We start from the raw sequence: 26864 nt of genomic DNA on the forward strand, positions 1-26864 counted from the left end.
TTTTTTTAAAGACAGTACTTAAATAAAACTTTAAGATAATGACCATATGTTTTCTTCTCACCAAAATTAAGAAAATACCTTAAATTTCTCTTCTGGAACTGATTCCGATGTGGATTTTGACTCAATCTGCCATTCTGCCATACATCTTAAAACAGCATTTTCATTCAAAATAGACTTGTTCAGTATAGTAAGAAGAGATTGCCAGTGAAAATCCGCTTCTTTAACTACAGTTTCCTTTATCTTCCTATTAAATAGTAAAGGAATTAATATATTTTTTTGTGAAATTTTATTAAGAAAATTGAGGAATTTTAAAATGTTCTCTGTAACACATCTATTAAGTATTTTTAAACATGCCTATGCAGTGTTTTTACTTATGATTCAATGTTGTTGGTGTTCTAGAATTAAATGAAGTTTCTACAGAATTAGAAATTTTCAGGTGGCTTATTTGAAAGCGGCAAGAAGCCCACCATCTGTAATATGTGTATTTATCAGAAGATAGCCATATCTTGTACTGCAACCACACTCAAATTACAAGACATTCTCCACCATGTCATGAGTTGGGGAGACCTCTACAGTTGAAAGGAGTGACTTTTGTATTCAACAATTCAATCCAATTCTCCTTATTTTTAGACTAACCAAAAGGAAGTTCAGAATCACAAGTAGATGCAAAAATTAGTCTGCCCAGATCCCAGAATTTATACCATCAATATTATTCTGCCACTTTATACATACTTCCATTTCAGACACACCAGGGCACCATCACTTTCACCATTGACCAGGATGAATTTGCCATCTAGTGAAAATACCACAGATCTGATTCCCCCTCCTTCATATGAGTGACAATAGTTTTGAGCAAGTATCTCCTAGAAAAGTCAGAAACAGTTCATCAATTATAACTTCTTAATGGATTATGGCTGTAAATTGTACTGCTTTATTTTTAGATTAAGGTCTACCTGAAATGTCAGTATGAAGTATATAAAATACTAGAGTTCACGAGTTTATAATTTTTGACTAGAGGTAAGAATAATTTTTGTATATGGATTTTGTAGGAGATAAAGAAGATCAGTAAACTCATATTTAAACCCAAAAACTTACTGGAAAAGAAAATTAGTATATGTGATCATATTCACATTCATTATAAAAACAATTGCTGTGTCAATTTGTGTTCAACAAAAGTTTTTCTGAAATACCTTCATATATAAAGAGAATATAAAGAGAGTATGTCTCACAGGTCTTTCAGGTGAAAACCAAACTAACCCTGTGCCTAAGTGCTCACCTACCATAGTAGAAGTATCGTAGATAAACAAAACACCATCCTTTGCTGCTGATGCCAGCCATTGGCTGTTGGGTGACAAACAGATGAATCCTGATCCAAACTGATTGCTAGGAATCATCTTTTCTGATAAAAATACTGGTGGATCTTCCAAAATGCTCTGTCAACCAAACAATGTTAGCAGCAGTTAGAATAATTGACATATCCACACCATTTTGAGGAGACTAACAATAGCTTTGTGGATTGTCTATCACATGCTTGCAAGCTGCACGAGTTTTACATATAAGAATTTGGGTTTTTCTTTCATAAAACAAATATCTTCGTTATGCCAGGCTTCTGAGTAGTATACTGAAAATTGATACTTAAGGATGGAGTAGATGCTTTAAGCGTAGAAAGGAAGTTTCTTAGCTAATGCCCTGCCATACATTCACTTCATCTATGACCTTTCTTAGCCGGTACTTCACCATGACTCAAAGTAAAACAACTTTTGGGAATTTACCTGTTTAGAGAGATTGTATTTACAGATGAAAGGTGCACAGGTACAGTAGCCATACACAATGTTATCCTTCAGTCTGACTGCTGAACTCAAAGGGTACTCCAGAACATATTGCTCCTTTTTAATGGCACTAGCATTTAGCATTCCTTGATCATTAACATACTTATCAATTCCTAAAAGATTGATAAAAGAAATAGAGAGGAAGAGACATCACCACCACTAACGCAAATCAAACAGTCTCAGCCAAGAGTAAGCATGAGCTGTGTTCAAGGAGACTATGAGTTAAGATTTGTAGCTTCAAATACTAACTGTGCAAATATAGCACACTGCAGTGATGTACCAAGAGAGCCGTATTTGTCAACATCATTTGATCAACAGTCCAGCCACAGTGAGTAAAAATGTCTGATTTAACCAGTTTCTTAGGTATTACATGAGCAGTGCAAAGTAGTTTGCACAGAGGCTCACATCACTGCTTTCAAAAGGGCATTTTGTTCTTTTTGGTTGTTTAATTTGAGCTTTCAAGGGACATTTGACATTAAGACTGATGCAAGAAATATAGATTCTCAGCAACTTTAAAAATCATACTCTAATTTAATTGACTATGGTTAAGTTAAAAACTAGTCTAATGTTGTATATTTAGAGAAAACACTATCTTTGAGGATTACTTCTAAGAAAGATTGTGAAATGTAAGGCCTTTTCGAAATTACTTGTAAATAACTAGAAAATCTGGCATTAGGCTTACTTAGAGCTCAATTTTCTCCATAAAAGGCTTTGCTAGACAGCAGTGGCATCTAATGTAAATGATACAAAAGTAGGATGATGTATGATGTAAACAATGGATATATACTACTTTTTTTCTGTAACGCGATAGGGACATCAATGGAACCTCGAACAGTATTGCTCACTTCGAAATTCAAGGATGGAAGAGACATAAAAGTGGAGCTTCACACTGTCACTGACAACCACTGTTAGTGCACTATCCTGCACTGGCTGTGTGATGAGGACACCAGGTGCAACACTGACCTACTCTGTGCCTTATTTAAGTTAATGCATTTAAGTCCTTCCACAGCTATTAATTTAGTTTTACATTTGATTCCAGAAAGTGCCCCAGATCGATGCATTCCTAGAATATCAGACGTAATTACAAGTTCTATGATCACTTACAGCAGTTGAGTCCATTTTGTCTCTATTTGCTTTTTAAAAAAAAAGATTCATTTAAAAGTGTTAGAACACTATAGATATGCACAGAAAAATTACTGACTCATTATACAGTTGAGAATTGCACACATAAAACCAAGCACGAACATTTGAAAATTTAGTGTGGGATACTCAATTTAGTGAAACACTAACAGGTTCCTTTCACTTTATTTCCCATATTACAAATAGATATTTTAACTTTAATATCTCAATATGCACATTGCACACTGCAGATACACAGGCCCAGATTTTCAGCAGGTGAATTGAAGTGCACCATTCTTAATTCTCTTTATTTCTTCCCTTTTCATCACTGTGCAGAGCTTTTCACGGAATGTTTCTCTGTAATATTCCTTACTGGGATACAAGTTAATATTTTATAAATACAGTGGAATTTTGGCCTGGTGCTTCTATATAGAAAAATTGTAAGAACAGAATAATTATTTTTTGAGAAACATCAACCTTTAACATGTTCTTAACAAACTAATATATATCTGTTACAATTCTATGAAAAGGCTGGTAGGATTGATTCCATTTGATATACTAGTCTGCATGTAGGTAATGCTAAGCACAAGGCCTCTTAGTGGTTGACTTCGGGCATTTCCACATGGTAGTAATAACAACAACAATAACAATAGTGGTAAGGTCGGTACTTTGTGATTCTACATATGAGATACTTCCCTCCTCCTTTCCTTGCATTTTACTCAAAATATCACAGTATTTCTTCTGAAACAATTCAGCTGACTTTAAGTCACCAGGCAGCCATAGGAGAAATGATAGTGCAGAATGTACAGATGAGATGAAGGAAGAGATTAAAACTACTAGTATTTTGTGTAATGAATGGCAATAATGCATTCTAGTCTTAGAAAAGCATCACAAAGTATATATTTCAATTCATACCTTCCATGAGTGTTGGTGGCAGGCAAAAAATTTCCAGCCTTGTTTGTTGGATCTCTGCTACATTAAGCACCACCATCACTTCAACTACACTGTTCTTGAAGTCAGAAACTACTGAAAGACTCAGCACCTCACCTGCCAACACTGAAACACCAACAAATTACTACATCATGGTAACATTATTTTTACTGAGATATTACATGAAACAAAATGGAGACCCCTTTTCAGAATATAGCTCTGCACAACTAGACTGTTTCAAATTTGCATTAAAATGTCAGACAAGCCGCAACTTGATTTCAGAAGTGCTGATGAGCACTTAAGTGCTTTGGTTACACTGAACATTTAAATCTCAGTTTACATCTAGCTTGAATTTCAGCAAGTTTGAGGCAATTTGCTGATAACCACCAGATAAAGCAAAGAAATGTCTGGTTCTAAGAAATGACCCAGAAAATGAGAACATTATCAGGCATATTTAGATTATCTAAGGAGATATAATTCTAAATACAGTTTAACATATGAACTTTCCAAGTATTATCCTGGAAGTCAAACCTATTAAAATAATAAAATGTCCTTTGGACTTAATTTAAGATGACAAACGACTCATAGCTGTGCATGTAGAAAGTATGTTACTGGAATTGAGAGACTACATAAATAGATTTACACATTTCAGAACAATTTTTTGTTACAAGTTAAAATTTAATCATTTTTAACTATTCAGTTTCAATGACCAAACCTGACAATTCCAGCAGTCCTCACGTTAAAGAGGTCAGTAGTGGGCATTTGTAACAAAAGATTGCACTCAGACATCATGATCTATCAATAATTAGTGTAATTTCTCACATTGTCAGCCATAGAGATCTTAAGAGATGTACCAGCACATTATTACATAATTAGTTTTGGAAATTGATAGGAAAATATTTTTTATATTTAGTCCTCCTAAAATATAAGTAGCTGAAGGAAGGTGGCTTAATCTGACATGCAAGTATATTTAAAACACAACAAATAGTGAAAACATGATGTAATTAATGTTGTTTCATGTATTACCTACATATCCAAGAACCTGGAATAATTTTGAAGGCCGAGCATCTAGAATAAAGATATATCCTTCCATTGCTCTAATTATGAGGAACTGGCCACCCTGATCATAACTAAGAAAAAAAAAACAAGTACAAATCCAGTTTTGAATGTTATATTCCAAAAACAGTTCAATACAGTCAATAAAGGGGTAACAATTTGTTCACAATTCCATCCTCATAGTTGCTGACTTCCTTGAGGGCATAAATGCAACTGAAATTTCAGTTTCTAGTTTTACAGAGTCAGAGCCAGTGCTACAAGTGCACTAACTGAGCAGGTGTTTTATCTAAAGCTAAGAGTATCCCAAGGTAGTCTGTTTTATCAACTTCCTCTAAAGTTCAATTATTTCAAAGAAAACCACTGGACACATTTTCATATTATTTTGATTAAACATGTATTTGCGTTGATTTCCCTTTAGTAAGTTGCTTTATGTATCTATTTCTGGTGTTTTACATTAGGCAAATGTGAAAAGAGATTCCATCTGACTCTCCAAACAACAAGCAGATTTATATTTATGTCTAGCACTTCAGATCCATTTTGCTTTTTCTTTTAAAAATAGAATGAAAATACTCTCAGATATTTTGATTATTGAAAAACAACAACAATAAAAAGTAAGACTATTGGGTCACAAGAGATACTTATAGAAGGACTGATAAATTCAAAAACTGTGAGCAAATGAATTATTAATAATTGTAACAAAAGGAACTACCATGTAAGAAGGGATGACTCAAAGGCTTAAAGTTAACTTCACAAAACCTTGAATTTTTATTCACTGAGAAACCACCCTCTAAGTCCAGAAACATGACATTGCATATAATTACTCCATACAGTGATCTGTCAGAAAGGATCTTATGCATCAACATATTTAGTGCTCCCTTAACTTTCCTTAAAAATACAATATTATATTTTTATCATCTAAATCCTGGTACTAGTAGTCTTGTAAGTAATTCAGAAAAAAATATTTGTTTCAGCAATACTTGAACTGTTAAAATACTTTACTTTGACATTTTTAGAACAAAACCTTCAAAAATTTTCTTCAAGTGCATTATTCAAGCAATAATTTGACACTATTCCTGCCCCTGTTACTGCATACTTACTGCAAAGATAGTACTGGAAATTTGGAAAGAAAAATTCTGTGAACAACCCGTGGAGCTTCAACTTTGGTAATGTCAATAAAATAGATTTGACCCCCTTTTGTTCCTACAGCAACACTGTTTGAAGAGGGACAGCAAGCCATAGCAGTTGCCTAATTGAGAAATAAAAGACACTTAACAGCTCCAAATCATGTTGTATGACATTATGCTATAAGTTAGTATGCAACTTCTTTTAGTATTTACAACTCTCTAAAATTCAGAGAATAAATTCAATGTGATTTACCTCTAACTCTTTATTATTATTAGAAAGCAGGATTTTAATAGACATCATAAGCACTTCCCCTTGTGCTCTATATCTACTTATCAAAATATAATTATCTATTCCACAAAAAAAATTAACAGGATTTTTCAGTGCTTGAATATATCTTAAGTCGGGATAAAATATTAACAGTTTGAAATCAACCCATTTCCTAAAATTTCTTAGTTAGATCACTCAAGACAGTTTTTATACACTTGAAAAATTTCCTGTCAATTCTGACACACATTAAAAATACAAATTTAGTAAAGTAATACCATACAAATTATTTACAAATGAATTCTTAAAAACAGAACACTAGGACATCAGGCTGAAATGCCTTCTCTGCTCTCTGCCTGAGTTAAATTTGTGTCTAGTTCAAGGAAACCTTCTGAAATATATTATAAAAATCTCTCATTTGTTACTGAAAGATTCTATTCAGCTTTTCTCAAAATTGGCTGATTTGATTTTGAGCAATATTTTAGTATAAAACAAAAATACTAAAATGTAAATTTTAAGTATTTCTTACAACATAAGCTTCTAGTTTGTGTGTACCTCAATATCCAGGTTTAGCACGCTGAGGCAAGTCCCTTTTTCCAGAAGCCAAACTTTTACTTCCCCTGAAATTGTTACAGACTTGAAGAGACAAAAAACATAATCAGAGGAGGGCAGAATAACAACATTATTTGGAAGTAGCTATTGATCTTCTATAGAATAAAGATTTAGCTAATGTCTCAGCGTGGCAGATCAAGAGTTCCTAGTTTCGACTGGAATTATTTGGCTTTTACTTTAAGTACAGCTGCTGCAAGAGCAAAGAAAATATTTAATATTTTCTGTGAATTGCTGCAACTTTAGAAATGGTCTTTAAGCAGAAAGAAATAATGCAGGGCAAAACAGATCAATATCAGCACTCACAACATTCAGTCAGCAGTAAAAAACAAAAAAACAAAAAAAAAAAACACACTTCTTTTCTTTGCATAGGAAAGTCCTAAAGAAGAGGTCTTCACTTCCTCACGTGAAAAAAACGATGTATAACATAACTATGGTTGATGTGCTTGTATACAGACAATTTTCTAATTTCAGTAAAGTATTGCTAGAGGCCTATCAATCCTCACTTTATTTATTCTGAAGCAAATAAAATGTATCATTCCTGATCTAGCAAAGAAACAGATTCAATGAACTGAAGGCTCCAATGTTCTTACACTGCCTACATGAAGAATTCATGGCCTGGGGACAAATCAGACTTACTGGCTAAAATATGTGTCTTGCAGGAATCAAAGACAGCGTGAAATTTTCAGAATGGACAGACCAATCACAGAATCACAGAATTGTAGGGGTTGGAAGGGACCTCTAGAGATCATCGAGACCAACTCCCCTGCCAAACCAGGTTCCCTACACCAGGTCGCACAGGTAGGCGTCCAGGCGAGACTTGAATATCTCCAGAGAAGGAGACTCCACAACCTCCCTGGGCAGCCTGTTCCAGTGCTCCGTCACCCTCACCGTGAGGGTTCTTGTGCACATTCATGCAGAACTTCCTATGCTGCAGCTTATGTCCGTTTCCCCTCGTCCTGTCTCCACGTACCACTGAAAAGAGACTGGCCTCACCACTATGGCCGCCACACCTCAGATATTTATAAATCTGGATCAGGTCCCCTCTCAGTCTTCTTTTCTCAAGGCTAAACAGACCCAGCCTTTCTTCATAGGGGAAAAATTAGTGAGGTCTTGTTTGTCTCTGGACCCAGGATAGGCAACTCTTTCTGTTCCAATTTATGCTGAGGGCTGAAAGGACCAGTAGGAAACTCCTTGTTCTAAAATCTATTCTCTAAATCGAATTCACTTTCTGCATCTATATTCAAGACAAACTGTGAGTCACACAAATCAACAGCAGAAACAGTATGACATTTTAGCAATCTGCATCCACCCTACACTCAAGGGAAATTTCTTTTACACTTTTTTATAGGCCATACCTGAGTGGGCCCCATTTACTTCTTTTAATAGGTATTTATACCACTGAAGCAAAAATCAAGACAGACCTGATCTCCATAAGGCTGTTGGTTTTGTGCCTTAGCAATATATTGGTTTCCTAAAAAAAACTCACTATTAGATACACAAGAAAAAAAAAGCCTTTTCTTACCACACAGTACTTGTCCCCCAGAGTAAGAAAATCAGCAGCCAGCAAATAACTGCTGAATGCATTCACGAGTTTGACAGCTTCTCCATGGTGGGCAGGTTCGTAAGAATAGATTTTCCCCTGACAAATACAAAGTACTAATCCATCACAGGGCTATGAAACATTTCATTAAAAGCTTTCAAACACTTCAGCAAAAATATCCATTTTCCTGAGCTTAATTCTTTAGAGGTTTTCATTTCTTTCTAAACTTAGTTTAAAAGTGCCCAGTAGAATTCAGCTGAGTTTTACAGATTTTATTAACCTATACTTGCCGAAGATCATTTGATAGTTATTCAGCTAGTCAGATTTTCTAGATATTCTTCTTTTCAAAATTTCTTTAATAAAATGATTTAAAACACCCCGTTCTGTCTTACTAAAGAATCAGCTGTACTTTATAATCCACCATCTGCAGAAGACAGTTGTTCTATGCTTCATTAAAATCCTTCCAATCTTTTGTTAGAAACATTGCATGGACTGAGTTTACTGGTGGTATAAATTGTTTCACTTTTGGGATAGCATTATGGAAGTTTCACAGATTCACACAATCACGTTAGCAGTACCAACACACACATATAGTATCACAGGAACATCTCATACATTCTGCTATTATCTCAAATACTATACCTGATCTGTAATAATCAGAAGTATTGTGTAATCAGGAGAGAATATTAGGGAGGATATGGGTTCTGAGATGTCAGCGCAGATTTCCATCTCATACTGGAGACCTCTGATGCGATAAACATATAAAACGCCCTCCTGTGCAGAAAAGTATAAACCCACATCAGTTCTAAGTAGCAAACTCAACAGCAAGAACTAAAAACCTCTAAAGTAAAGTTTTTAACAGTATATCATCTCTAGCAATCTGGTTTGCCTTTATTACATCTCTACTCAGAGGATTCTTACTTTGAATAAGAAATGCACTGAGGTGATCCTTAATACAAGTCTTAGTAACAGTTCATGTCTGATAAGAAAGGACTAATCAGTTAATACTTAAGATTTCATACTGTTGGGATTTTTTTTTTTAAACAGTATAAGAACTGTTTTACTTCTAAGCAGTAATGAACAGTGGAATCATGAGTTTGGGTTAAAAGGTGAAGTAGATTTTGCACAAAATAAATAGACAGTTCTCCATTTTCTCTACTTTCCTGTTTTATATCCATCTTTCTTTTCTGTTCCTCTAGAGTGTTGTTTTTTGTTAAAAATAAGTTATCCTCTTTGTCCCTTTTTTGGCTACAAAAGTGGGATCTCTTCCTACCCTGCCACCTCTTGATTTCTTGTCTCAAGCCTTAAAAAGGAATACACTACGCCAGAGAGAATTGCTACAGCTCTGTAACCCTCCACTTTCTTTCTAGCTTGTCTTTGAAGAGAACTCTGTAAACGTACTCAATATGAATATTCTTTGATTTTGACATCATATTAATAAGTAAAGACCATGAAGGATGCCTTACAATTCCAGCTGTGTACAGTCCCTCATTACAAAATGCCATGGTAAACACAACTGTTCTTTGCAGAGCCTTTAGTTTGCCACCTGAGAGCAGAAGACCAACACAAAATAGTTTAATTTATTGCAACAATGTATCTCAGCATTAAATCTAGAAGAGTTGATTGAGAGTAAAAATATTCTACTGTCTATGTAATTCCTCACCTTTGTGCTATGATAACAAAGGATAAAGTTGGTACACATAATTTGAAGTGACAATACTACTGTGGCCTGATGAACTAGAAACTGATTGGAGAAATCATTTAATTCTGTAAACACTGCAGAACAGCTACAAAGATAAATACACTAAGTTTGTCAATAAGAGAATCATATAGTGATTTAAGCTGGAACAGAGCCTAGAAGTCCTCTGATACATCCACCTTCCCGTTCAGCACAGAGCCAACTCAAACTGAGACACAAGTTCAAAGCTAGAGCATGTTGTTCAGAGTAATATCCAGCTGATGTCTGAATGTTACTAAGAAATCCTATGATTTATTTGGGCAACCTGTCCAAATATCTGACCACATTCCGTTTATTTTTTTCCTATTATCTACCTGCTGGTGTCAACTATACCCTTTACCTATCTAGTTCCATATTTTCTGCTACCTTTCAATGGGTAGCTGAAACAATAGCAAAATCCCCCTTTTCCTTCAAGACGAACATAATCCTTTCTGCTCATCTTTCTATGTCATGCATTCCAACTATGTGCTAGTCTTTGTGGCCTTGTGCTGGACTTACTCTAAAATATAATTTTTTTTTGTACTATGGAACTCAGTGTTTGAAAACAACCCCCTAAATCCTAACTCAACTAAACTACAAGTTCTTACAGCTATAACAATTAAACAATAGGAAAATTACTCTAACTTCAGTTATTCCAATCTAAATTAGAATGAACAGAAATTATTTCACTGCCACTGTTTTTCCTGAGGCTATTCATTTGGCTATTAACAGAAAGCCCATTAGTTATTCATCAGACACACATAACGATTGCCATCAATCTGTAGAGGCCAGGGTGATCTGAGCTCATCTAAGCAGAATCTTCCAACGACACTCACATACTATTACTCAGCCATTACTGATGCTGCCTAAAAATCTACTAGCTTAATTGGAATATAGAAATACCTTTCTTTTTCTGTACTTCTCTACGAATGTAGTCCAACATGTCTGATACTTTACGTACCTGTTCTGCACAAGAAAAAACAATTTATGTCATTAACCTTGTTTATATGTCAATATTTCACTAAATATCAGTTGCATTCCAGTCTATTGAGCAGAAAGCTGGGTTTAGTATACTGAAATAAAAATGTGTTTTCTTTCCCAATATTAATCCTTTCTGTCATTTGTACAACTGAGCAGGCACAATCTTTCATACACTGATAGAGTCATTATGTTTGGAGAAGACCACTAAAATCATCCAGCTCAACTGTTGACTCAACTTTCTCTGGTTCAGTTGACAGTTGTAAAAAGAATTTGGACATGCACTTAAGTATTTTGCTAAACAGAAACATTAAATGTTTTAAATTACATAGAAGCTTCAATACAACATGCTTGCAGACATTTGTTAGAGTTTTAGGACACAACACAGAAAAATGTACAGGCCAAATAAAAGCCCAGATGGCAAATATTTTTGATGCTTTCTACTGAATGGGACAAAAAAAAATATCTAGTCACACCTCATTTTCTTGTTCATGACTTCCAGCTCTGGAGCTGATTTACAACTGACAATTTCAAAAGTGGAAAATTGATGCTGGATTTATTTATTTATTTTTTTAAGAGCAGAATTTCTTTACTGAACAGAGATACAGCACTCTGGAAAAGTCAGTGATACTTGCCTCACTTCAAGAAATAATGCTTTAATTGGCAAAAAAAATCAAAATTATTGTCAGCCTGTCTATTAACTCTAAGTCAGCACTGATTACAGAGAACGTTCTACGTTGGTGTGCAATATCATATTGCCCACTTTTAGTCAGAGAAGAAGCACATTCTACTGCTCCTTTTACCATCTGACCAAACCACTGACCTACACGTGCACTGTAGGACTGACATCTCCCATCCCTGCCAAGGACGACAGTGTATAGGGTGCCATTGCCAGAACTGCTTATGCTGGCCACATCTAACTGTTATCCATTTTGGAAGCCCTCTGTATGAACATAAATGGGTAGCATATGGCAGGGAGTTGGGCTGAGACTTCAAGGTTCCTAGAAAAAAAAAGTATGGAATGGGCTGCTGTTGCCAGGAAAGTTCACTCACCAGCATGCCAAAAGTCCCCATGGAAAAAAAAAAAAGGGAATACACATTAGGGAAACAAATTACCTTAGCAAGCTGCAATCAATCCAAGATGTGCCAAGCTTTCTAGAATAATTTAAAAGTAAATTGCTTTGTTTTAAGCCAGAGGCATCTTCTGCTCACTCTCTGTGGTTCAAACCTTCTACAATAGTCTAACTGTATTTACAGTCTTCTTTTCATTAGAAAATTGTTAATATAATTCTTTAAGATCAGCAGTTATATAAAGGATCTTTATATTAAATTCAGTTGTGTTGTTAATCAACATCATGCCAAACATGAGTCTTCAAAGATATGTTCTAACATTAGGTAACATACCAAATGAGGAGAACCCAAAATATGCCCTGCAAAAGCAAATAAATTACTGTACTTAACTTAGCCGTAAAAGGACTGTATACAGTTGCTATATTAGTAGTATAAAGTTAATCTAATAAAGCTGTTAATAAGATATAGGCTGTTAGAATTATTGTTCATTTTATCAAATGGATTTAATGTATTTAGAGCTTTTTAATTTTTTTTTGGCTGAGAAAAATGACTGCCAATTAAAGGGTGCTAAAGACTTAGAAGATCAACAGAAATTCTGAAATGTTTACTTTATTACTCATTTACTTTATTTACTTATTACTCTCCAGTACAGCATTACAATTTCTGTAGGTTACACAACAGAATAAAACCAAAAAACTCTTCACAGTCCTTTTTGTCTTCCTCACTACATGAATAAAACACACAACAGTTATTTCTTACCAGGTAGAGGTTTTTGTTGAATAATAGAAGCACTGCATTTCTTAGTATCAATTGCCAAAATATAACCTTCTTTACAGCCCAGGTAAACGTCAGAGGTTGCAGTCCAGCAGTGGGCAGTAGGATGCAATAAAGGCTTAATATCAGTTCTAGGCTTCAGCACAAAAATAAACAAGTTCCATTAACAACTGGCAAATATCTGTATAGTTATGTACATTTCAAGGCCAAGAAATTATCTCAGAGTCTGACTTTCTTTTTATTCAGTCATCCTTCTACTGAGACGAGAAACATGAACATCTTCCAGAAAAGCCAATGTCTGGTGGCAGAAGTCTAGAACACACATTTCTCTCTAGAAGCTTGCATAAATGACAAATTATATTTTCATTAAAAGTGGTAAAATTTGTTTTGTTTTAATTTATTATCCAGCACTTTTGCCTTCTGGCTTAGAAATCCCCTGATATATCCTCCACTCTAACAAAGATATTGACCCACTACAACTAAATAATCTCCCAGTTTCTTAATAATGAAGTAATGAAAAAAAAAAAACCAACAGTCATCTCCTAGATTGTTTTTTTTTTCCCCCCATCAGAATAGCACTAGGAGTCCAAATTTAAATGGCTACCTAATATGACCTCATCCTGACAAATGTATTTCAAACTACTTTACAGAAGAGCCTGATTTTGCAGACACATCCTGTTGGTTTTTTCTTCATTCCATGACATTGCATTCTTGGTAGAATTAGAACACACTATGTTTAAATAGCTTATCTAATAACCAAATTAGCCTGAAAAACAGTTCTGTTAATCTTTGCATCATGGATAAATTAGATCTAGAAATATCCTTGCCACAGACTGCCATACACTTGGAATTTCATTTCTCTAAAACAAAACTCAAATCTGTCATCCATAAAATGGGAACAACAGTGCCTCTCCACCAAATATTATTAAAGGCTGTGAGCTGTTCAGATACAAGAGCAATAGGAGTTAGATGGAAATAATCAGATTGAAGCAGAGTCACAAAAAGAAAAAAACACCTTGTGAGAACATTAAGAAGGAAAGATCCAAAGAGCAGTAGTGGAGAAGAGGAACAATACTGAATGTGATGGATAAAATAAAAGAAGAGTCCATAATTCTATAAATTCTCTTGCTGTCTCACTGAAGGTTCTATCAGAAGAGAAAATATGGATGCACTTGTGATGAAAGCATAGGACAGAGATTCATAGGTATCTAGAATTCAGTAATAAAATATGCCAAGGACTTCCTATATAATTCTAGATAAGCAACTCGCTCTTTATCATGCCTACAAAGCATCCTGAATAATAAAATAGGACAAACTAATAATCTACAGCAGGATGGAACTATACATCACCCAGAGATGCATTTAATATAGGCATTTTCCCTCATTTTACATAGCTTGAACAGCACAAATCTTTTTCAAGATGTAACTGAACTACCATGAATCAGAAGCTTCCTCTGCAAAGACAACCTCTGTCATGTCACCTTATGCCTGCTGTCATGACTGCCTTTACATAAGGTAGGTAAAACATGTTAATCCTAGGGTGAGATTATGTAAATTCAAAACAAGATTGATTCTTCAATTGTGCAGTGGTAAAGTAGTGCATAATAATAATGCAGACTTTTGTTGAACTTTTGTCTCTTTTAAAATTAACAGCTCTTCAGAGAAAAAAAATCCATGACGGATTCTTGTCACAAAAGAAATTATAATAAAACAATGGAATAACATTGTTACTGGGGATACAATGGATTCAAATGGGCTGGTCATTACAAAGTAAATTCATAAAACTCAGATTGTAACAGTAAGAAATATCAAAACACAATTAAAACAATATAATGGAAGAAAAAAAGGATTTAAATATTTTGAATATTTCAATTCCTTTCACTCTGCTGCCCCACTGTGGCTACGCTGTGGTACACAGTTAGTCTCAATATCTGACTCTGGAGCATGGACCCCTAACAGAGATGCAACCAAGTGCACATGCAGCAGACTTGCTTTTCTCACACAACTGTCACACGCTCGTTAGGAGCATGCTACTGCCTCCAAGCAACCACGGACTATGAGTCGAGAGTAATCCCTCTACTTATTAGTGTAAATAAATGGTTTTCCACTTTTGATGCTTATATCAACAAGAAAAACATTGACCTCAGCTGACTCGGATTTAGTTGTAAAGAAAAATTCTTCTGTTGAATTTGGTGGAAAATGAGAGAGGCTCAGCACACTATGATACTTCCTCACTGCACTAAACTGAAAGCACCTCCTTAACCACAGCCAGGAGGAGCATGCTCTCAGTTAAAAAAGATTAAACACAACAATAGTGAGGACAGTAACTCCAAGGTATGAACAAATGTTGAGATACGCATTTTAGGCCAGAATCAGGTAAGTCTTCCCGGACATTTGTAACAGTATACAAATCATCAGTTACAGTACCCATTCATGTAACTGCAGCAGGGGCCTGTCAATTTATAGAGAGTGAGAAACAGCAGGAAGTAGAGGTGCCATAACTACCATTAAGTCCATTACAGAAACTGTAATCTGAAGATATCTGGATATCTGAAGAACTCAGCAAGAACTCAGTAGTTTCAGTCCCACTAAATGTTACTTTATTAGTTATGTTTCAACATAAGGGCCTTGAAAAAAAATCATATTTTGAGACAATACTTTCTACATCAACTGTATTCAGACCAAATCAAGCAGGAATTGCTTTGCCAAAAGCAACTCTCCATTTTGGGAGTGGGCGCATTAAGCTACAAGACATATGTACACAGTTCCACCCAGTGGGGTTGGGTTACAAGATCTAGTAGCAGCTCAGTACTCCTGCTAGGTTAGAGATGAAGCATGTGTGCAGAGGTGTATATAGAGGGGAGAATCAGCGTTGTACAATATCACCAAATAACATGCCTGTAAAAAAAAACAAACCATGACTCAGCTAGCATAGGCTGGAGCCAGGTGAAAACATAGAAATTGAATCAGTGTTTCTGAATCTGTCTCCTGGTGCTACTTCTGGAAGAATGCAGCACCCTACAATTTAGTACCCAGGAAAAAATACAGCACAACAAAAAGTACAAGTTCATATTTCTGAAAAATCATTCCAAAATATCTTATGTTCACAACTTTGTTAATATTTCGTAACGAAAAAGTACCCATCTACCTAGGGTGTCTGGACAGTAAATAAATACCAAAATATATACCCCCTAATTTGAAAGAAAAGGGAATCTTGGTCAAAAATTAGTAGAATTAGATCAACCTGCTCTTACTTCAAAAATATTTCTATATTTAAGGACAAGATGATAATATTGAAGCCGGTAAAAAAAAAAATTTAGATTTTCCTGGAGGCAGTTGGGAATGCAAAGACCCCATAAAGGTACCTAATATGGTTGAAAGAACATTTTCTTCCATGTGAGAAAGCTCACAACATAGATCTGCAAGTTCAAGCAAAAGAACTTGCAAGAAATAGATCATAAACATGGGCACAAATCTTCTACATTTGAAATGCTAGGCAGAAAATTCTCACAGAAAGCTGGAATTGTGACTATACTGAGAATGTTCAGTTCTAGGGAAATAGAAGTTCATCAATGACTGTGATACATTCCAAAGCAGAGCTGGAAATAACAGGGATGCAAATGGTGATGGAAACCACAAGAAGGTCTTAATTCTTCACATGATTCTGCTGAAATCTTAGAACTCTATCTGCAGCATTCCACAGAGGAGTATTTGATCTTGATGAATAGAATAGCACGCATACAAGGACAAACAAATCCTTTTAATCCTTACATGCCTAATATATTGTTTCTTTCCCCCTCTCATAGCTCACAATGCAGGCTAAAGAACCAAGCATTTTTTGCAGTTGAGGTGCAGTACACATTATACAAAGCAGTAAGGTAGAATAAAAAGGCAATTATGCTTATGAACATATTTCATCTTTATTTTTCCATGTTCTAAGCGTTTTGAAATATAAGTAGCTCAGATGTAATCAAAATCAGTAGAGGACATCTGTAGTCTGCCTGGAAACCAAGTAGTCACAGTTAAAAAGCTCTGCAAATGCCATGTAAAAGAGGATGAGGTAAGGTAAAATTATTTCCCATTTGCAATTTTTTTCTGTATTCTGCTTTGTAATAAAGGCTTACTGCATAAACCTGTGGTGTATTGATCTGATAATATAGAACTCACGTTTGCCCAGCAAAAAGACAATGTAATGCTGCATCATCTAATGTATAGTAGTTCCAGTATCATACATATAACACAAGCCATAAAACAGAAAATGATGTTCTTAATCCTAAAAGGGAATCCCAGATTTGCAAATTAAATGTTTTCACAGTGCCAGTTGTTTCTAGTTAACAGTCAAGTGAAAGTAAATTTCATACAAAAATGGCAACTCTTGAAGCGTTTCATATCTCTAAGGAGGCTAGCAAGTAAATGATCAAATATAAACACAGCAAATGGGCAGATCCAGCACCACCAGTGGAATGGGGATGTGTTTCAAAAGCAGAGGCTGCTGTTTGGCATAAAGCCTACAGTGTTTTCACAGCTTGAGATACTTTCAGAGTCAAGAAGAGAACAAACCCCAAAGGGAAGTAAAGATACTTGAAGGCTTTTATCAGTTTAGCATGGGAATAAGTTTTCAAGGCTTCAACAGCTCTCATTAGCTCAGGAATGGTTAAATGCTGACATGCTGTTAATGCTCCTGGGATAGAGAGCAGTACCTCCACTGCGCAGATGCATTACTACACCAGGACATGTCAGAAATGTCTGTATTTTACTGTACTGTGCAACAGTAGCATGCCTTCTAAATCTGTCAAAAATGTATTTCAAAAACATTTCTGAAACAACAAATCTATATCCAGGATTGTACCTGTTTAAACAGACATTTACAAATATTAATTTCTTAACATCTAAATGGTTAAACAGCATAATGACTTGGAGTAATAAATGGATAAAATGAGTAGCTACCATGAATGTTTCTGCTTCATCTCCTACCAGTCCAGCAATGGCTGAAACTGGCATAATAGGGCCATGGTAGGGATCTTCAACACAAGAATATGGGAAAAACAAATCCTTATGATGATTCAGAGAACCTTGCCCATCAGGGAGTTTCACAGGGCTGTAAAAAAAAGCAAGATAAATTGTCTGAGGAGAAATATTACAAATAGCGTATGTTGATACAAAACTGGGAAGCACATTTTTTGAGAAGAGACACCAACCTTTACTTCAGCAACAGTAATGGAAAACTGCTTTACAGAATACCTCTATATGAAACATTGTTTCACTAAAAGGTAATGGTAATTCTGCTACAAGACAGGCCCCTAACTGGCAGAACTGGATTGCTACACTAACTCATTGTCTTCTCCTATTGCCTCAGACAAATAACTATCCATCCTTGTTGCTGTTTTCAGTCGGATTAACAATGTTACACACCCAACTTGCACAAGCTATGAGGATTCAACCTAAATGTTTATTTGGAGAAAATTTAGTTATGATAAAAAAAGTAATAGCAGTATTTTCCTGTTACATTCTGATAATCAGCATATGAGCAGGAAGTAAGGATTCTGTAGCTTACAAATTATGTTCATTTATGATTTGGTAAAAGTGTTATGTGAAATAACTAATTCTCAGTGGAGGCCTAACCTCTACTCAACGGAATAAAAAGAGTAGAAAAACAAGTATATAGATATTTTCATGTGTACTCTACAGTGACAAAAGGCATTAAAATATTTGCTTTGAGATCTCAAGTTAAAGCCTTGTCTATACTTTTAGTATTTATATACTTTAACCATATCAGTGGTAACATACTGGTTAGTCATAGTCATAGTTAATGAAATTAAATATGCTGTTGTGAATTGTGAAATAGCTGCCACTGCAACAGTATTTGTGTTATGCTTTGAGGTTTCCATCTTGAACAAGGCATATTACTCCATCTGTTCTAAAATCTTCTTTGAGGCTAATATGAGAATACATCTAGATTTGCTGTACTCAGTGAACTGCATTGACAGAGCCACCCTCTGTAAATTGGCCACACAAGCTGGAAATGACACAAAAAGACACTGCTTTTTGGTAAAATCTGTGATTACAGCTACATACTGCTTAACTGTGCTTACTAGAAAGTAACTTGATCCACATTTGGCAGTTCCATAGGACAAAAGCAACACACATTGCCACTCAGTATTCAACATTACCACTTACAGGAATGGGAAAGCAATCTAGGCACTACATTAATGCACTAGGACAGCTCTTAATAGAGACGGCCACCAAAAATGCTGACTAATATAACTGGGACACGAGTACTACAAAATCATATACTTAATTCATCTGATTGATTAGACAGATTCATACTGGTTGTGCTTTAACATTTAGTGATTATAATTGTTAGGCAGACTAAACTGGATTAAGTTCTTTGCAAACAGATACAGGTTGCTAGTCTTAGTCATTAAAATATACTTCCAAATCATTCTTTTAACTTGAAAGGTGTTTCACTTACTTTTGTATAAGACAATGCTCGTCATGATTTCTTTCAATATGCCAGATAGTAACAGAGCTCTCAGTAACAAAACAGAGCTGTTGCCAGTTCATAGGATTAAAACTTATGGAGGTTGCTTCTACTCCTGGCTGAGACTCACTGCACAGGAGAATATTTTCTTGCCAGTTCCTTCATTAAGGAGAGTAAAAGAAAATCAAATTCACTAAAGAAGTTAAATCATTCAAGATAAATATGTGAGTGTGATTGGCTGACATTCAAGATCGAGGTATGCAAACAAATACATCACTGACAAAAAAACAAACACGCTGTCAAATAAGCCAAGTTCTCCTGAGAATTAAAAGGATGTGGTTAATTAGTCGCATATAAAATTAGTATTGCTACAAAGTGATTGAATAGTGAACTAATTATGAAAACAGGCATTTTAGAAACATTACCAAGCATTTCCTTTTGTGAAAAGAGCAGGAGACATCCATTTTCCTCCTACTTGTGTCACTGACTGAATAGACAATAAACACTTCAGCACCCAAGACCTCAGTCTTGCTTTTCTAATCCGTAAAGTAATTGTTATAGTGCTGCAGTTGGAAGGTATTGCAATTCTTATAATTAGAAAACTCAGTCAGCCCTTGATTATCTAACTGAATTATTTAGGTTGCATCCTATTTATATTGTGAATGCCACACAGCAGCATTAACTAACCAGAGAAGAAAACAGTGCAGAATTTTGGGATGTTATGTGTTAGCTGGAGCTACCCTGGGAATATTCTTTCCATTGCCTTTTCTTTTGTCTGCTGTAGCCTACTTTATAGTCTCATGCTCTAATTTGCATATTCCTCCATTATCCAGATTAGTTCTCAACTTCACTTGCATTTTTAGGTGCTGTCCAAGAATTGATTAACATAATTTGAAGAAAATCATTAAAATTGTTGCTTATTATCTCAGGCAGCATATCTGACTGTTAATCTAAATAACATTTACAGCTTTTGTATTTGTCATTACTGCTGAGATGAAGAAAACTATAATGCATAATGCTGTAAACGGATTTAGTATAATCCTCTTGTTTTGGTCTGTAAGAAATTCACTCTTAGATACTGATTAGCATGCAAAGACAATGATTAAAATCCATAGCACATGAAAAAAATTAGTAGTTTTCACACATAAGCACTAACTTATAAGTTAACTTATAAGCATAAGTTAACTCTACAGAAAGCTAAAAGCTTCAACTCTGACTGTAACAGAAACAGAAGGGCATACTGACATCTTCAGAGAGAGCTTTCATCTCATATCTAGCAGATAGTGCCAATGTTCTTAGAGCAGATAATTTATGAATATCCAAAAAAGCATAGCACGTGTATCTGAAAAAGAATCTGGCATGGAGCTTCTCCTTCAAACAGAAAAGAAAAAGATCTAGAGATAAAAATCAGACGCAAAAGGCTGCAGCTGGTTTTGTTATCCATAAGCTTTCCCTGTTTCGAGCCTGAGTTAACTGTCAAAGCATATCTTACACTTCTTATTCTAAACTACGTACTTAAAATACATGACTTGTGTAATCATCATATTGCAATCGCATTAATGATGCTAAACAGTGATTTCTTTCATCTGTGATGAGTGCACAACACAATCTAACTGCAAAAGGTCCTGATCATATAGTAAGTTCATACAACTCTGTTGAAGTTGATATAAATTCTAAGTTTAAGATTGCAAAGCCATTCTATTTTGTCACTAAATTCTTTCTGACTGGCACTGAGGATGGTTCTCTTATGACAATTAGATGCTGAGAGTCAAATTTGTACTCATTCAAAAGTGTTGACATTGGTCTTGGAAAATGCCCTATTTTAAACCATTTATAAAACTTAGAAATGTTTCCATTTTGGGGGCAATCTAGAGTAGTCTTTAAGACAGTGGATTTTTGTTTAAGTGCATGCAATGAATACACTGATTCATATATACTATTTCTGTGGGTGACTAGCACGCAGACTCCTCAGGGCAGAGTCTCTCTTGGTTTCTATTATGATATAAACAGACAACTTTTCAGATGTACACTCTATGAACAGAGCTCACAGCAAACATTATTGCTCATAAGGGATGAGCATCAGTAATAGTAGCTACAACTGTTAACTAACATTCTGAAGTTATAGGAATTTCTGCTTTTTCCTCTAGTTGTTGTGCAAGAAATAAAAAGGTCATCATTGCATTGATATTACACAGAGCATTTCTTGGGTTTAATTGACTTCCTCCTGCTCTACTCTCCCCATTTGTTTTGAAAAAGTGCCCAAACTAAATGGTAGGTGGCAGCTTGCTGGCCATGGAGGCAACTGTTTACAGAACAATTAAAGAAAAAAGTACTTTCTGTATCCCAACCATACCATATTTCTCTACATGGCAACAACAAGAATAATGATCTAACCCAGTGATGCATGATGATGTAATCACTGAGCACAACTATAAGACAGAACTAGGTAATTACAAGTAATCAAGAAGAATGCTGAATGGGACAAAAAATAGAAACCAGCTTTAGAATTCTTTTCCAATTTTTAACTGGCAACTTTCTTTCCACAGATAGAAAGGAAGAACAGATAATTAGCTGGTGCTACAGACTTCAGAAGTACTCAAAAATACAACATTTTTAAGAAGCTAGAAGACAGCTATGGCAAAGTAACAGTTATTCTGACTATGAACTACTAGTACCAGGAAAAAACAGCAAACATGGCAGAAGTTTGCAAACAATGATCATCGGGGGGGAAAAAAAAAAAGAGGCAAAAGTTTCTTTCAAATTTGTTACTTTAATTTATGCTAAGAGAACACACATACAAAAGTGTTATTAAATGCAAATGGTATTGGATAGTTATTTTATTCTTACCATATTGAAAGAACAAAGTCTGGGAATGAAGAGTAACTGGCTAGATATGGACCCAAGAAACTAAATGCAAGTAAGGCATAGTCCAACTGAATGTGACCTAAAACATAAAAATAAAGAACATGATCTCTAATTACTGCAGACTTCACTGTATACTATAAGAGTTGAAGTTCTCCTGTCAGTTCTTTAATATCCACTTCACCTCTCCAAAGATATTCTTTATTCTTGTGATTCCTTTGCTTACACAAGATTGTTTTGATTAGACCATGTAAGTACTCAGAAAATGTCACTGATGGGAATTTTTTTTTCCTATTTGTTTCACTAATACATTGAATTGGAAAGTGCTTTTCTTCCCCAGTTAACTGGAAATTCTTTGCAGTTAATTTCATTTACATGAGGCAAGGAAGCATTATGATCCTCACTTAAATGACAAGTAAACTGAACCATGGAGACGGTAAGCAAATTAACTAAGGAGGGCAATGACGCAGAACAGGCAGAAACATACATTGGTCACAGGCTCCAGACTTGCACCACAAGAACCATAACTCACAGCTCAGATGTCTCCATGTCAGACCACCTCAGCAGTCCACCTGGGAGCCTAGCACAATATGATTTCTTTTTGTTATTCAGACAACTCTTTCCTGTAATTAATTCAAATTCATTCAATTTGTTTTCTCCTTATAACAGTTCAATTTTATATCGTCATATTCCTGCCTAGCTTGAGTCTCATGAAAAATAGCACAGCAGAAAATGTCTTACATTACTTCCTGCACTTCTTGTTCTTAGAAAGCTTCCTGTCACAGTTTCTCAAGCCTTACAGAAACAAAATACCCTCAGAAACGGGCTGCTTAAAGTTTTGTTTTGATGAAATGGTGACAAGGACAGTTACCACACCACTACCTTTTAACTCTGTCAGTTTATTCAGCTCTGGAAAACTGTAGATATATATGACAGGATTCAGCTTCCGATCTGAAAAGGCCAGCACTCCATGGTTGGGGTTCACCGCAAAGGCTCCCACCTGGCCAGTCTGACACTGCAGTGCTGTTGTCTTCTTTGTTTTAATGTCCAAGAAGAGGATGTAATTGCCACAGGAGTAGCAGACAGTTTGATTGTTGATAAAGCCAAAGTTCTTGTTTGAGAATCCCTGAACCCAACTAAAGAGAAAGTAAGTAAGTGTTAGAACTGTTACATACACACATTTCTCAAAAAAACCTGAGAAGGGAACATAAAACAGGGACTGAAGTAAATTACTGAAGAGCAGTCACCTTATGAAACTACACTGTCAGTAAATTCTTAACTATCTGCAGAAGTTTCTACCTTTGAGAAAGTGCATGGATAATAAACACCAGCATCCCCTTATCACAGGAACTTGCATTTAGCTCTAAGTTAATATGTCTGACTGAGCCAAATCTTAGTTTGATAGAAACATAGCAACATTTACCCAGAATACCATCATCTGTACCACACCGCGCTGGTACCATCCCTTTTAATTTCTTTCCACCTTTTATCCTCTGCCAGATAATAGCATTAGGCTGAAAGAGGTCTTTGCCTCTTCTGCTAATTACAAGAATAAATGTAGGCAGAGAGAATAGTAACACACTGCCTTTTTATCTTTGCTAATGAACTGAATACCATGGCAACAAAACACAGACATCAGCTGGTGAGCATTTTTCCAGCCCCTTTTACACAAACACTAGATAAATGACCATGGCACAAGCAGACTTCTATAAACATGACCATGAGATCAGCTCTATGCTTTTCTTTAGCACTAGGTCAGAGCAGAAATAAAGTATTTTCTAGTTCTGTTTACTTCAGTGATAAACTTTGTTGGCTGCTACAACATAGATGGACTATAGTTACTTAAAATTTGCCACTAAGAAGTACTAGTTATTTGAAAATAGAACTTCATTCAAAACTACAAGTTTTATCAAAATTCTGTATTTTTTGAAAACATATAACATAGTATTCCCACATCCAACAACAAAGTGATTTTCAGAACTCTCTTTCAAATTTAATATGCATACTAATAACACTAACTTAGAAAGCATAAAAAAAGGTAAATTTTAGATGTTTCTATTCTGTGGAAACTGTCTTTGCTTCACATGAAAAAGAGCTTAATTTGCTTTAAATTTTACATGTTTTCAATTCAAAATGGCATTTCTCACAAGGCAAAAAACCTAGACCATAGCTCTTCCAAATAAAACCAGTTTGCACAAGGTATTTTCTTGAAATAGGAATGTAGGTGAAATAGGAATGTAGGAACAGCATGTTTCAGCTGATATTATTTTACTCTACAAGCATCAGAACACTTAAGTGTAACAATCAGAAAGATCAGTATGATAGAACAACAATACAGGAGATGTAATGACAAGGGGACTAGCAGGATAAAAAGGTGCTCCAAAGAAAAGGAAAACTAAAGAAAAAGGAAAAGTGCTCACCTGTCTCTGAAGACCTAGACTCACAGGGAAAACTCCACAAATGAGGGATCTCCTATCAAAGAGCCCACACCAGTGGCAGTCAGCCTTTAAATGAGGTCTAAAAGAGTTGGAGCCAGGCTCTACCCCTTCTGGTCACACAGCTGAATTGCCTTCACCTGTGCTTCTCCCAGGGCTGACCAGGTCCTTTCTCCAGGTGCTCAATCAGTGGTTCAGGCTGGGACTCGACAGTTACCATATATTAAGGTTGAAGTTCTACTAATTATGGTTATCTTATCCTAGCTATAGAATGTGATCAAACAGCTACAATATTTTACCAGATAAAGAAGCTTAAGTATCTCTCCATTATGTGGGGGGGAAATAATAAAAAAAAACTACAAAAAAAAAAACACAAAACTGCCTAAACATCCTAGATTGCTATGAAAAAATAATCCAAGTTTAAAACACTGAGAGGACTGAAAATAACAGAAACATTAAGAGCTATGGCAGGAAACAATGGTGTGATATAGGAGGTACAGAGCAACCATGGAAAGTTTAGAGGTTGATGTGGTTTGGGTAAAACAGGAAAAGGAAGCAGCCAAGATAGGACTAAAGTGTATGGGCTCACAGTGCCAGGTGCCAGAACAGGAACACAGGAATAGACAAGTCATGCCCCACTTATTATCTCATCGGGCTTTAACTTAAACCTAGTCAGAGTTGCTTACTCTTATACTCCTTTCAGAACCCTTTTGCTATTGGAGGTAAGCAAAACTCAAGGTTAATGCAAATCCACCAAGAGCTCAGTTCCAGCTATTCAACGCTTCTTTCCCACTCTCTTCCTTCTACCCGCCACACTAACGCAGACCTAGAACACAGTAGCACTCCTCCTTTCTCTGCACTCCTGTCCGACAACCATACAGCGCTAATTTAGAGCGGGAGGGATCGGGGCCAGGCGAGAAGACACGACGCGCCCTGTCGAGGCCGACGGGTTCGGCTGTGTGACGCAAGAGGCATGAGCTGTCCCGGCCGGCCGGCCCCCACCTCACTTCCAGCGTGGTCTCCTCGGGCGAGGAGCAGCGGCGGCCCCCCAGGGCCTCGGCGCCAAGCTGCGGGCTGCCCGGGCACCGCTCCTCACCGGCGGCCGCCATCTTGTTACATTGTCTCCTAGAAACAAGAACGGCTGCTGCTATTAGCTGAGACGGCTCCTCGCACCAAGATGAAAGCAGACAGTTGATTGGCTCGCGCACCTGCAGGAACCAACCAACCAACGAGCGCGCGCGCGAGTATGAGTGGGGGACGATTTAAAGGGCCAGCGCGTTTACAGGAAGGTAGTTTGTACGTAGGGGTGTGCAAGTCTGCTCTTTGTGATCTTAGTTACCGTGTAATTAAAAGATCTCTCTGGAGCATGACCAGCTCTTTTCCCTGACCCAAGGGTAATTCTACCTTCGATCTGGGCAATTATCTATTATCTCAATTGCTGACCTGTGGATAATTCTGTCTGCCCTGAGTTTCTTAACTTCGGTAATCGTGGCTGCAGATCTATCTGAGTCAGCCTTGGGAAAAGGTTCCTTGCCCTGGCCACCGCTGCCCCAGATATGCCATTGCTACTCTTGTTTCAATGGCGTCCTGCCTTTCCCATGGTGAGGTGTACCTGTTTTCCTATGACTTCACTTCTCCTGCATTGCGGTACCTCACCCTGGGTAGCTCTTCTTGGGTTGCTGAGATAGTAATGCTGGAGCTTTGAAGGCTGAGGAGCAAATGTCAGCTGGAAAGAGGAGGAAGGACAGTTATGGCGTTTATCTGCACATTTACAGCTTATAGTGCTGCGGCACAGTAGGAATCTCCAAGTACTTTTAAAGCAGTTAGCACTAGAATCTCATTTTCCCTTTCCTAAGCAGATGTTACAGCTTCTTGCTTTTGCTATTGCTTCTCTGTGCTATGGCAGCATGCACTCCCACAGCACTGAAGCTGCAGCAAAGGCCTGCACCATGCTTCCTGTCTCCATAGGAGATCTATGCCATGTTGAACCAAGATAGCACGAAGAAGCTTTCTTCTACCATCCTGCAGTTTTGGCTCCATGGCATCTACCTATTGCAGCAGGCAGCCCTCG

The 26864-nt window shown here is 36.3% G+C and overlaps 1 protein-coding gene across 3 annotated transcripts in view; it reads right to left on the reverse strand.

Annotated features, from left to right (window-relative positions):
* LOC100543316 (cilia- and flagella-associated protein 43-like) overlaps positions 1-26741 on the reverse strand; it is a 42174-nt gene extending 15433 nt beyond the window's left edge. Inside the window, exons 1-19 of one of the 3 annotated variants that reach the window (XM_031554495.1) lie at positions 26406-26741; positions 25796-25918; positions 23241-23494; positions 22344-22440; positions 19488-19655; positions 17963-18113; positions 13001-13151; positions 11096-11158; positions 9942-10021; positions 9118-9249; positions 8458-8574; positions 6879-6959; positions 6032-6180; positions 4905-5008; positions 3864-4004; positions 1773-1942; positions 1281-1433; positions 733-863; positions 79-244 (exon numbers count right to left, since the gene is read on the reverse strand). In XM_031554495.1, coding sequence (XP_031410355.1) covers positions 79-244; positions 733-863; positions 1281-1433; positions 1773-1942; positions 3864-4004; positions 4905-5008; positions 6032-6180; positions 6879-6959; positions 8458-8574; positions 9118-9249; positions 9942-10021; positions 11096-11158; positions 13001-13151; positions 17963-18113; positions 19488-19655; positions 22344-22440; positions 23241-23494; positions 25796-25902 — 2415 coding nt within the window. In that variant the 5' untranslated portion in view covers positions 25903-25918; positions 26406-26741. Of the gene's footprint in view, positions 1-78; positions 245-732; positions 864-1280; positions 1434-1772; positions 1943-3863; positions 4005-4904; positions 5009-6031; positions 6181-6878; positions 6960-8457; positions 8575-9117; positions 9250-9941; positions 10022-11095; positions 11159-13000; positions 13152-17962; positions 18114-19487; positions 19656-22343; positions 22441-23240; positions 23495-25795; positions 26060-26405 lie in introns of those variants that run through there. The other 2 variants (XM_031554496.1, XM_031554497.1) reach the window with 2 other exon arrangements.
* Between the last annotated feature and the right edge of the window lie 123 nt (positions 26742-26864).

This window comes from Meleagris gallopavo, chromosome 8 (genome assembly GCF_000146605.3).
Source record: "Meleagris gallopavo isolate NT-WF06-2002-E0010 breed Aviagen turkey brand Nicholas breeding stock chromosome 8, Turkey_5.1, whole genome shotgun sequence".
Classification (NCBI taxonomy): domain Eukaryota; kingdom Metazoa; phylum Chordata; class Aves; order Galliformes; family Phasianidae; genus Meleagris; species Meleagris gallopavo.